The 13,485-nt window shown below is 44.2% G+C and overlaps 1 protein-coding gene across 2 annotated transcripts in view; it reads right to left on the reverse strand.

The window, feature by feature from the left end:
- The window catches only part of RPGR (retinitis pigmentosa GTPase regulator), a 92,979-nt gene extending 84,096 nt beyond the window's left edge, over positions 1 to 8,883 (reverse strand). For both annotated transcript variants that reach the window (XM_074968812.1, XM_074968820.1), the window contains exons 1-2: positions 8,799 to 8,883; positions 2,616 to 2,741 (exon numbers count right to left, since the gene is read on the reverse strand). In XM_074968812.1, the coding sequence (XP_074824913.1) occupies positions 2,616 to 2,741; positions 8,799 to 8,826 (154 nt within the window). In that variant the 5' untranslated portion in view covers positions 8,827 to 8,883. The remainder of the gene's footprint in view (positions 1 to 2,615; positions 2,742 to 8,798) is intronic.
- Positions 8,884 to 13,485: the final 4,602 nt, after the last annotated feature.

Genomic DNA, 13,485 nt, shown 5'->3' on the forward strand with positions numbered 1-13,485 from the left:
AATTACAATACCTGCTCTAGCAAAGTTCCTTGTGTACAAGGGTATGTCTACGCAGCAGCTGGGAGGGTATGTCTACACAGCATGTATGGCCTCTTAAGAGGACATACATGTTCAAGCTCTGCTGGAGCTAGCATGCTTAGAATAGCAGCGTGGCTCTGAGGGCACTGACAGTGGCTCTTGCTAGCTGCATGGAGTACATATCCGGGGTCAGGGAGGCCTGTAATCAGGTGGCTAGACCAAGCTGTTACCCTTGCCACCGCAGCCACAGTGCTATTTTTAGCATGCTGGCTCAAGCAGAGCTAGTGAATGTATGCCTATCTGAGCTGCGAATCACACCTTCTAGCTGCTGTGTAGACATACCCTCCAGAAGAAGTTCACTCCAATGAGGAAAAGGCAGTGCATCCACAACTCATTCACAGTGCTTCCCAATAGGAGGAGCAGAGTGCACTCCTGCTGAAGCTCCATAAAGCTCGACAGCTGGGGGTTCATCAGAGAATGGCCATGGCAACTGACTTTTCAGCTGCCTTAGCCGCCTTGACTGTTAAAACGAGCACTGCTCACATCCATGATCCCGCATGTACACTCACCTAACTTGCAGCTGTTTTGTGCTTCAACAATCTGGTTCCCCAGTGAAGGTTTTGAGTTTGGGTTACAGAAACTATGTCTATTTCGAAGTGTATAAGTCAGTCATTTTTCATTTTTGAAGTACATAGCAAAAGCACTTATTCTACATTATAAACATATAGTTTTTAAAAGATTTTTAACATCATTGTACAGCTTTAAAACCTACATAATTCTTAACACACAAAGCCCAAGAACAACTGTTGGGAAGGGTTGTTTTTTTGGTAATGGTCACCCTTTCCCAATGTAATGTCTTGCCAATAAAGTTAGAGAAGAATAAAAATAAAAGTTTAGCTTATCAGAAATGTTAAGTGGTAAATACAAACTATTTAATAAAACTTCCACAACTTGAAAAAATACTTTGAAGTTTTGGTCAAGTATAATTAAATCGCAGTATCACTTTCTCTGAAGTTAGACTGGAAGAACCCTGCTGTGCAGTAAATACTTTGAAAAATGTGTTGTAGTGAAAAAACAGTCTATTATAAAGGCATAAAAGCATTTTCATTGTTAAAACACTTGTTTTTCACAAATCCCAATTTCCCTACATACAAACGAAAAGCAGCCTAGCATGGGGACAGACAGGATATTCTCAAACACCTATATAATGAGAAAACATTTAAGCAACACAGAAGTAACAAGGGGGAACACCTATTTCAAACGTCCTAGGGTGGCAGATGGGGAGAATTCTACCTCAGAATAAAAATCCACTCTGAAAATGCATCATGAATTTTTGGTTTCAAAATTCCATTTCCTATTTTTTTAATGCTGGCATTTACATGAGATGAACTGCCAATATATTTAACTGACATGATCGCCAATTAAACTGTAGTCTCTTTTGCATTAGTTCACAGGACTCTAATTCTTTGTTGGTTACTGCTACTAGCATTTCAAAGAAACAAAAATGAGATATTTATTAAAAGTGTGTTTACTATGCTCCATCAAAACTTTTTCTGTGTTGTTGTTGTAATTTACCATAGAAGTAGTATCATTTATTAAAATGTTTAGGGCTATTTTCTGTTCACATATAATTTATAACTCCAAAAAGTTTTAATTTTAAACATATAACATCTTGAATATTAAGTTTCAGATAAGGATTCATATTGACCTTTGCTAGTTACATTCAGCATTGCTTCTCAAACAAAAAAGAATCCTCCAGGTTCATTTTCAGTTCACGTCCTGATTATCTCCACTACATAAACTTTCTCTATTTAAGAATAGTTATTAGACACTGTCAGTCTCAGTGTTCTTTTTCAAGTTGATTTAATTCATTTTGATAGCTGGAGGGGAAGGTCCTCTCATAGATCAGTAACTGGTTAAAAGTCAGGAAACAAAGAGTAGGAATAAATGGTCAATTTTCATGGTGGAGAGAGATAAACAGCAGGGTCCCCCAAAGATACATACTGGGATCTGTGCTGTTCAACATATTCATAAATGATCTGAAAAAAGGGGTAAACAGTGAAATGGCAAAGTTTGCAGATGATAGTTAAGTCCAAAGTTGACTGAAGAGTTAAAAAGAGATCTCATTAAACGGGTGACTGGGAAACAAAATGGCCGATTAAATTCAATGTTGATAAATGCAAAATAATGCACATTGGAAAACATAATCCCAGCTATACCTACAAAATAAGGGAGTATAAATTAGTTGTTACCACCCATGAAAGAGATCTTGGGGCCATTGTGGATAGTTCTCTGAAAACATCTGCTCAGGATACCAGGCCAGATGGACTACTGGTCTGACCCAGTATGGCCGTTCTTATTTTGATCCAATACTGTCATTATGCACCAAAGACTCATTCATGTGGGGCACCGGGCATCTCCTGTTTAGTGTGCACTGGGAATTAAATTCTGAGACTTCAATGGGAATGAAGGCACTCCTTCAAAGAACGGGGGGAGGGGATTGTTTGTTTATAATACTACCAGAGACGTGAAACTAAGCCATACATTTACAAGCCGTGTATTACAAAACGTGTTCCTTAAACTGTGTCGATACTAACCTGTAACAATAGCAGTATGTTCATCTCCACATGACATATACAAAGGCTTGTCATTTTTAAACCAGAACTTGCTAGGAATATTTTCTGCAAATTTGCTTTTTCCAAATGTGAAAACAGCACCGGATTCTAAAACATAAATAAGACAGTTTCAGTATTAGTGCAAATTAGTTATACCTCATTTATCCAAAATAGTAACTTCCCATTAATCCAAGCATCCTTTTTATTTTCCACCGTCTTTTCTCATTTCTTTAATTCTCTTCAAGATCTGGTGGTTTCTCTCAGTCAGCTTCCTCCAGGCTACCATTTTTAGGATCACATTTTCTTCCCTCCATTCCTTCCTAGTCTCATTGGCTTTGCTAATAGATTAGATACAGATGTAGATATAGTTTTCTTTAAGAATATAACTAAGTTCTTTTGTCCTTTACCACTATCCTCAAAGAAATACAGCAATATTGCCACATGTAAGAGGGCTTAAAAAAAAATGAAAAATATGACCAAAAAAAGTAAAACACAAAAAGCTCATCCTGAAAGCAGGTTGAGACAAAAAATAATAATCTCACTTACGTTTACACTTGAATTCAAACAGGTTTTCCAAATTGGATTAGACAGAGACACTGAAAAGGTTGACAGGCTCCAAATCTGACCACTCTTCCTCACTCATCTGAAAAGATACATTTGCTCTAAAAATTGCCCCCTAAAAGCAAGACTCTCAGCCCTTGAAAACTAGGGCTGCCAAAACCAACTTCCATTTTAAAATTATGATCTTTAAAAAAAAATCCAACCCTGGAGATCTTTATTTTTTACACTCATAATTCTTCCCACTTTGGAGAACAAAAGAATCTCAAGCTTATTGTGTTAAAATGGACATGTAAATTGAAGGATTGCCCAACATCATGCAGGAAGACTGTGAACAGCCAGAACCAGGACCAGAACTCAGATCTTCTAACTGTGAGTCCTGTGCTTTAACCATTACACCATTCTTCCGCAAAAAGAATTTTCATTGTTTTGAAAAGTGAAAGCCCTATACATACAAAAACACATACACACACCCCTCATGCCTATACACACACACAGTAATGGATGAAATAATGTTCATGGCTGTTCCTGTAAAATACTGTCATATAGTTCTAGAGATATTGCTTACATTGAAAATTAATAAATGCAATGCTTTCTATTATGCTATTCTCCCCGACATTCCCAACTTTGTTTCTTAGCTTCAATTTTAAATGCTCAACATTTAAGTCTTCTTAAAGAAGTTTTCCCTGTACTTAGGAAGAATATGCTTACTTTACACATCATTTTGTTCAGGAGACCATCCAGAACTGCATCTGCTGCCCACAAACCTTTGACATTTTCATAGCTTTCTCTACTGAAAGCTAGCATTAGTGCAGGAGAATGAAAAAATGGGGAAGGGGGTCCAGTACCCGCCTCCACTACAGCTGACAGCTCCACCATCGCTGGCAGCTCAGAGCTCCAGGGGCCCCACCACCTGTAGCAGATTGGAGCTCTGAGTCCCGTCCCCCTGGCGGCTGGGATCTGCAGGGGCCCCCCACCACCCATTGTGGCTCATAGCTCCAGGGCCCCTGCAAGCTGACTTTTCAGCCCCAAATGTCCCAAGACAGAAGCAGAAAATGTTACAGAATACGTGACTTCCGTAACATAATCTTAGTCTTAATTATAGGTGACAATTTCCTAATTTAAAAAGTGTTGCACCCAGCGTGGGGGAATTCATGATTAGACTTTGTCTAAACAGAATAAAGAGGAACTGATCACAGAACTAAAAATTAATGGTAGCTTAGATACAAGTGATCATGACTTGATCACAATTATAATGTTCAAACAGAATAAAGTCCAGACCAGTAATATATATACTTGGTGCTTTAATAGGGCCAGTTTCACAAAGCTGAAAACAATTATGAGCCAAATCAATTGGGAGAACAAATTTAAGGACATTTAAGAATCGTTTAAGAACACTTTACGAGAGGCCCAAAAAATCCACAAATTGAGGAAGAAGGCCATATTGATTTAAAAAATGACCGGGTTTAGACAGGAAGTGAAGGCAGCTATATAAAAAAAAAAAATGTAAGTATAAAACAAATGGAAGAACGGGGAAGCTGATGGCAATACATTTAAATCAGAAATTAGGGATTATATAAAACTGATAAAGGAAGCAAAGGTACGCAAGAAGAAATCAATGGCCTGCAGAGTTAAGGCTAATAAGAAGGAGTTTTTTAACATATATTAGGAACAAAAAGAATTCTGAGAATGGTATTGGTCCATTACAAGATGGAAACGGTAGAATTATCAATAATGCAAAAAAGGCACCAGTGTTCAATAAATATTTCTGTTCTGTATTTGAGGAAAAAACAGATGATATAGTTTCATCACATCATGATAACAATCTTTCCATTCCACTAGTATCTCTGGAGGATGTTAGACAGAACCTACTAAAGTCAGACGTGTTTAAAACTTCAGGTCTAGATAACTTGCATCCAAGAGTTTTAAAAGAGATGGCTGAGGAGCTCACTGAACTGTTAATGTTGATTTTCAATACATCTTGGAGCTCTGGGGAAGTTCCAGAAGACTGGAAGAAAGCTAATATGTCAGTTTTTACAAACATAAACGGGATTACCTGAGTAATTATAGGCCTGTCAATATGACATCAATCCCAGCCAGGATAGTGAAATGGCTGATACAGGTCTCTAATAAAGAAATAAGGAGGGTAACATACTTAATGCAAATCGATATGGGATTAGGGAAAATAGACCCGGTCAGACTAATTTAAGATTTTCTTTATGAGATTACAAATTTGGTTGATTAAAATAGTTTTGGTGTAACAGACAGATTTCTGTAAGGCATTTGACTTGGTACCACATGAAATTTTGATTAAAAAACTAGAATGATATAAAATTAACAAGACACACATTAAATGGATTAAAAATGGCTAACTGATAGGTCTCAAAATGTGATTACAAATGGGGAATCATCATAGAGCAGGTGTGTTTCTAGTGGGGTCCTGCAGGGATCGGTTCTTGGCCCTGTGCTATTTAACAGTTGTATCAATGATCTGGAAGAAGCCATAAAATCATCACTGGTAAGTATACAGATGACACAAAAATTGGGTGGTAAATAATGAAGAAGACAGGTGCCTGGTTCTGAGCAATCTTGAGCACTTGGTCAACTGGGGGCAAGCAAACAATATGCGTTTTAATACAACTAATGTATATACCCAGGAACAAAGAATGTAGGCTGTAGGTACAGGATGGGGGGCTCTCTTGTGGGAAGCAACGAGTCTGAAAAAGATGTGGGGGTTCTGGTGGACAACCAGCAGAATGTGAGCTCCCAGTGTGATGTTGTGTCCAAAACTGCTAATGCAATTTTGGAATGTATAAATAAAGGAATTTTGAGTAGGAACAGAGAGGTTATTTTACCTCTATATTTGGCACTGGTGCGACTGCTGCTGGAATACTGTGTCCATTTCCGGTGCCCACAATTCAAGAAGGATGTTGATGATTTGGAGAGGGTTTTGAGAAGAACCATAAGAATGATTAAAGGATTAGAAATCATGCTTTTTAGTGACAGACTCAAAGAGCTCAACCTATTTAACTTAACAAAGAAAAGGCTAAGGGTGATTTGATTACAGTCGATAAGTATCTACCTGGGGAATAAACATTTTATAATGGGCTCTTCAATCTAGCAGAGAAAGTGATAACATGATTAATGGTTGGAAATTGAAGCTCGACAAATTCAGACTGGAATAAGTTTAACAGTGAGAGTAATTAACCACTGGAACAATTCACCCAGGGTCCTGGTGGACTCTCCATCTCTTGCCACTTTTAAATCAAGATTGAATGTTTTTCTAAAAGATAAGCTTTAGGAACTATTGTGGGGAAGTGCTGTGGTTCGTGTTATACAGGAAGTCAGACTAGATGATCACAATGGTCCCTTCAGGCCTTGGAATCTATTACAAGTATCTTTTTTTACTATATCCACAATGGTACTCTTGAACTAATAAATATTAACCAAAAGTGTGGTCTTAATTTTTGCATTTGTCCCCCTACAGAGAGGTGTCCATTTTCCATGTCATTTGGATATGCTTAGAGTGATTCCCTTGACATTAATACCAGGGTAGAGGTGTCTGCCAAGCTGAATAGTAGCATATTTTGTTCAGTTAAGAGCCCTATGGCTGAATATATATACATATATATATACACACACACACACGCAGTAAAAGCTTTTTTTTCCCAGCATGTTGGGGGAACGGGGGTTGCCGGTAAGTGAAAAATGCCAGTTAACTAAGAGGTAGGAGTGCAGGGCGCAGGCTCTGAGAGGGAGTTTGGCTGCAGAAGGGGCTCTGGGCAGCGGGCTGGGGCATGGGAGAGGGTGCGGGGTGCCGGATCTGTGGGGCGCTCATCTCAGACGGCTCCCCGCAAGTGGTGACCTGTCCTGGCTGCTCCTAGGAGGAGGCATGGCAGACTGCTCCACACACTGCCTCTGCCTGCAGGCTCCACCTCCGCAGCTGCCATTGGGCGTGGTTTCCAGTCAATGGGAGCTGTGGAGCTAGCACTCAGGGTGGGGGCAGCGTGCAAAGCCACCTGCCATGCCTCCACCTAGGAGCAGCCGGGACAGGTCGCCACTTGCAGGAAGCACCTGAGGTGAGCGCTCCCCGGATCTGGCACCCCACACCCCCTCCTGTGCCCTGAGCCTCCTCCCACACCCCACATTCCACACCCACTCCCACACCCCAACCCCAAACCAACCAGACTATAAACCGGAATTTCAGTGAAGCTTTCTGGTTGGTGATGTGCCAGATAAAACAGCTTTTACTGTATTCTCAATACAATACACACAAAAAAGGCAGAGGGAGTCACAATTTGCACTGCATCAGGTAATTACATCATAAAACACACATACTTTTAAAACTTGATGCTAAATTTAGCAATTTAGTAAATATCTTCATATTTCCCAGGATAACAATACAGCTTGTAATACTATAATAGGGTTCAAAAAAAGATCTAGATAAGTTCATGGAGGATAGGTCCATCAATGGCTATTAGCTAGGATGGGCAGGGATGCAAAACCATGCTCTGAAGTGTCCCTAGCCTCTGTTTGCCAGATGCTAGGAATGGGTGACAGGGGATGGATCACTTGATGATTACCTGTTCTGTTCATTCCCTTTGGGGCACCTGGCATTGGCCACTGCTGGAAGACAGGATACTGGGCTAGATGGACCATTGGTCTGACCCAGCATGGCTGTTCTTAATACATAGTAAGAATATGCAGCTATTTTAGCTCCAATTGACATTATTATAAAATGTCATAGACTAAGCCACATTCTTTACCAGCTGGAAAATAGTCATGATAAGATTTTAAAAATGTTTTATTAGTTTCGGGGGCAACATTTTCTTTGCCTAAAATCTTTTTTTCTTGTCTGAACACATTCTGTACATGACAGCAGTTGCTCTGCAACAGACACTTTATTTTGTCATTTGCCTGGAAAAAACCAAACCCATAGAATAAACAGTTTTATATGGAATTACATAAGGAACACCATACCAGGAGGGCCCAATGGTCCACCTGGGCTGATACCTTTCTTCAGTAGAGGCGAGCGTGATGCTTCTCAGAAAAAAGCATTAGAAGACTAAATCCGTATGATTGTGTGCTACTATGATGGGGCTGGGGGTGGAGCACTTGCATGTAATCTCAGCCCGCAGTTCTCTTATGATCTGTAGCATGAAAACCGATAATACCTAGCACTAGCGAGGATAAAAATGAACTATCTGTACTAGGCGCTGCTACTCTTGCTAGCTCTCAAGAGGCCAAAGTGTGGCCCAAATTGCCCAAGGTACAAGCCAGACATTCAGCGGGGATGGGACACGCACTTCGAGCAACAGGCTGCGCACGGGGGGCCCCCAAAGAAACGTGCCAACGTCCCAACCCCGGGCCCGCCCGGCCGCCGGCCCGGCCGACCCCGGGGCGGGAGAACGGGGGGGGGGGGGCGCAGCCGGGCGCGGGGGGGGGTTGAAGCCCGGGGGAAGCCGAGCACGGGACGGAGCCGCCCCGCCCCGGGGGCGCGTTGCTCACACAGGGGCTGCCCGTGTTTCGGGGCGGGGGGCCGCGGCGCCCGCGGCTGGGACACAGCGAACGAGCGACCCGCACCCCGCAGGGACCCGGGAGACTCACCGGGCACCGGCTCCTCCGCCTCCCCCATGGCGGCTGCGGGCTGCGGGGGGGGCGGCGGGTCCCGGAAGTAAACAAACCTCCTGCCACTGGCAACGGGAGGCGGGGCCCGGCCATAGAGAGCCCGCGCGCGCCCCCTGCCGGCCGGTGCGAGCCGCAAGCGCGGGGCGGCTCCCGGCCTGTCCGGCCTCTGGCAGCGGCCCGACCCCTGGCTCGCGGGGAGGTGGGGCGGGCGAGCGGGCGAGCTGGCTGGCTGGCTGCAGGGTTTTGCTGGCTGGCTGCAGGGTTTTCTGCCCTGCTGGGCTCTCAGGCGCGGTCTTGGCTGCCCCGTGAACCCCGGCTCCCAGCCACGTGCCTGCCCAAACCTGGCTCCTCTCTGCAGACAGCAGCCCCCCAGCCCTGAGCTGTGGTGGTGCAGCCCTGGCTGGCGCAGTCACCCCACAGGAGGATTATGTAAGGGGACTGTTGCCCCCTGCCTAACAGTCAGTGTGGGCGTTTTGGTTGCTAGCTCCCAATACTAAAAAGGGGGAAGGGTCGATGGGGAATCAGGACCCTGAGACTGACAGCCCCCAGTAGCAATGGGGAGAGGCCAATGTTCCAGGTCAGCCTGAATGACAGGGCGGGCAGGCTAATCAGAGAGTCAGGAGGCCAGGGAGGTCCCGTCCTCTGTGTGAGCTGGATTTGCCTGGGTCAGACAGAGTGGGGCCAAGCTAAGGAGAAAGCAGGGGCCAAGCTGAGCTGGGGAGCAGAGCTGGGCCAGATCCAGAGGGACCAGAAAAACAGCCCAGAGAGAGCAGACTTGCCCTGGGAGCAGAGCTGCAGCAACCAGAGCCAGAGGGGCCAGAGAAGCAGCCCAGGGAGCTGGAGGCAGAACAGCAGCAGAGTGGCGCTGGACCTGGGGCTGGAGCAGTCTGGAGCCAGGTGTCCTGAGCAGCTGGGGAGAGCGAGGGAGACCTTGGGCATTGGGTCTAGCACAGGGAGACACCTCAGCCAGGAGGTTCTGCAGGCCAGGCTCATGGGGGGGGGGGAGATTGGCAACGCTGGCGGGGGCATTGGTAACCCTGGCAGGGCTGGGGCAACGCTGGGAAGAAGGGTCCTGCCATCTAGAGCATGAGAGCATGTGGCCACCACCAGAGCGAGTGTCCAACCCACAGCATCCCTGCAGCACAGCCAGGGCCTGAGAAGAAGGCCTGGGACTTACAAGGAACAAACTGTGAACTGCCCTGACATTCCGGAGACGCTGTTTGTGATGTTCCCTGCCATAGAGCTGGTTGATGTGTTTCCTTTAACCTTTCCCATTTTTCCTTACTCTTTTTAAAATTAATTGTTGATTAAATAACTTGCATTTGCTTTAAATTGTATGTAATGATCAGTGGGTCAGAGAAGTGCCCAGTGCAGAGAGAGTACCCTGGAGTGGGGACACCCTAGCCCCTGTCCTAGGTGACCACAGCAGGGTTGGGGATCGAGCCCCCCAGGAATCCTGGGTGCAGCCTTGTTGGGGTTACGAGGACTTTGCCAGACAGGGGAGTGGAAGGGGAGTCCTCAAGGGCAGGGAGGCCTCTGGGTAAAGGAAGTGGGAGCAAGGACTCAGATCCTTTCGCTAGCCCACTTCACCGGGGTAGTGCAGAAGCCAGGAAAGTTCCCCACAATAGCAGGACTATTCCCTCGCTTACAGTTAGGAGCCAGGCTTCACTTTTACTGGGACTGCGGCTGTATGCATGCAGAGGGGATAACGCCAGGACTGATAGTTCTTCAGTGCCCCCCTCCCCCCAGCCAGACAAGCTCTCAGGCAATCAACCGGGAAAGAATCCCATGCAGAACATCTCTGTACAGAGAGCCCTGGCGCATGGCCCCAGCCACATGGCTGAGGAAGTGCAGAAACAGGGAGGGCACAGTAACACATATACACAGTGCTGTGGGCACTCCCATGGGCTAGAAGGCTAAACCAGGTGATCAGACCCAGGAACCAGTCACCCATATTAACTGTGCAGATACGGAGAAGACAAAACCTAAGGGTGTTAGGTTTCGGAGTGGTAGCCGTGTTAGTCTGTATCAGCAAAAAGAATGAGGAGGACTTGTAGCACCTTAGAGACTAACAAATTTATTTGAGCATAAGCTTTCGTGGGCTAAAACCCACTTCATCTCGTGCATGCAGTGGAAAATACAGTAGGAAGATAGATATAGATATACACACAGAACATGAAAAAATGGGTGTTGCCATACCCACTATAACAAGAGTGATCAGTTAAGGTGAGCTATTATCAGCAGGAGAAAAAAGCCTTTTGTAGTGATAATCAGGATGGCCCATTTACAACAGTTGAGAAGAAGGTGTGAGTAAAAGTGTGGGGGGGGGGGAAATAAGCATGGGGAAATAGTTTTACTTTGTGTAATGACTCATCCACTCCCAGTCTTTATTCAAGCCTAATTTAATGGTGTCCAGTTTGCAAGTTAATTCCAATTCAGCAGTCTCTCGTTGGAGTCTGTTTCTGAAGTTTTTTTGTTGAAGAACTGCAACTTTTAGGTCTGTAATCGAGTGACCAGGGAGATTACCTACATGCCTCCAGCTTTCACCCTGACCACACCACACGATCCATTGTCTACAGCCAAGCTCTGCGATACAACCGCATTTGCTCCAACCCCTCAGACAGAGACAAACACCTACAAGATCTCTATCCAGCATTCTTACAACTACAATACCCACCTGCGGAAGTGAAGAAACAGATTGACAGAGCCAGAAGAGTTCCCAGAAGTCACCTACTACAGGACAGGCCCAACAAAGAAAATAACAGAACGCCACTAGCCGTCACCTTCAGCCCCCAACTAAAACCCCTCCAACGCATTATTAAGGATCTACAACCTATCCTGAAGGATGACCCAACACTCTCACAAATCTTGGGAGACAGGCCAGTCCTTGCCTACAGACAGCCCCCCAACCTGAAGCAAATACTCACCAGCAACCACATACCACACAACAGAACCACTAACCCAGGAACCTATCCTTGCAACAAAGCCCGTTGCCAACTGTGCCCACATATCTATTCAGGGGACACCATCACAGGACCTAATCACATCAGCCACACTATCAGAGGCTCATTCACCTGCACATCTACCAATGTGATATATGCCATCATGTGCCAGCAATGCCCCTCTGCCATGTACATTGACCAAACCGGACAGTCTCTACATAAAAGAATAAATGGACACAAATCAGACGTCAAGAATTATAACATTCAAAAACCAGTCGGAGAACACGTCAATCTCCCTGGTCACTGTAAGGTGCACAGTGTAGACTTAGCCTTAGTTTTTCCCATTTGTTCTGAGCTCATATTTTATAAAAAGGTGTTTCCAAACTAGCCAGGTTGCTCATTTGAAGCTTTATTTTCCTGTTATTCTCAAATATTAAGCTTGTACATTAAGTGAGAAAGATTTGCTTTTCCAACTGTTAAGATGTCAATTTTCAAACTCAGCAACACTAAAAGTTGAGTGAAAACAAAACGGAAAGGTACTTTAGAGAATATTTGTGGCAGAATAGGCTATGAAAGTTTTTTTCACACTTGCATTTTTAACAAATACTCTCTCCCACTTTTGATTTTAGTTAAATATCTCCATCACATGTATCAGAAGAGTCTCTGAACACTTTAATAGAGTTGCCCACATTCTTCAATCATCAGCTTCCCCCTGACATATACAACAGCTGTAGAATTAGCAGTTTTCTTGGAACAAGATTACTTACAGCAAGTAGTCAACAAGCGAGGAGAATGGGGGAGCAGTTGATGAGGATATCAACTTTAGGGCTGCTTTGTCCCTCTAGAGGATGACAGACCAGGCTAGGGCATAGTGAAGAAATAAAATAACCAGAATTTCTCAATCTATGGCCAAATAACATTTGTGGATTTGAGTCCAGAAGATATGAAAGGGGATGTTTCCATAACCAGTGATGCAATGTAGCCTTTGGCAGAAGACATTTAGAGTAATATGATGGTAACTCTAGCTCTTTTATTGGTGATTGTAAAGACAGCAGTGTAATCTGTGAGTAATAAAATATTGCATTTCACAAACCTATAACAAGTGAGAAAATGTATAGGGTATGTAAAGCTTTCTTGAATCATTTGGCCTGATTCTCCTCCTCTAACACCAGCGTAAATCAAGAGTAACACTACTGAAGTCAATGCTGTGAGAGGAGAATTAGGCCTGCTAAATCCAGATATCTGCTTTATGAAGTTGTGGATGTTTTCACAGTTGCAGGGCTAGCTGCACCTCTTTCCCCTCCCTAGTCTCTGAGTGCTCCCCCTCGGTTGTCAGGCCTTATACCTTTAACTATCCCAGATGGAATTCCATAATTTTCCCTCTCTTAGCCTCTGCCCTGGGCTACAGTACCTTATTTATCAATTGTGCTTGCTCAGCAGATCCAGTGGGGTTTGGCACACTTTGGGAGTGTGTGACCAGTGGTATACAATGATCAGGCAAAAAGAAAAGGAGTACTTGTGGCACCTTAGAGACTAACCAATTTATTTGAGCATGAGCTTTCGTGAGCTACAGCTCAGTCTTCTGAAAACCAAAGTATTATTTATTTTATGTGTAGGAACAAAATACTGTATGCAGAGAAAAAGGATTTTTAGTGTACATGCATGTCTGCCTTACCTAAACCCCTGCTATACCCTGATGGTAGCCTAGGAAAGCCTAACTTCTT

This window comes from Natator depressus, chromosome 1, assembly GCF_965152275.1.
Source record: "Natator depressus isolate rNatDep1 chromosome 1, rNatDep2.hap1, whole genome shotgun sequence".
Taxonomy (NCBI): domain Eukaryota; kingdom Metazoa; phylum Chordata; order Testudines; family Cheloniidae; genus Natator; species Natator depressus.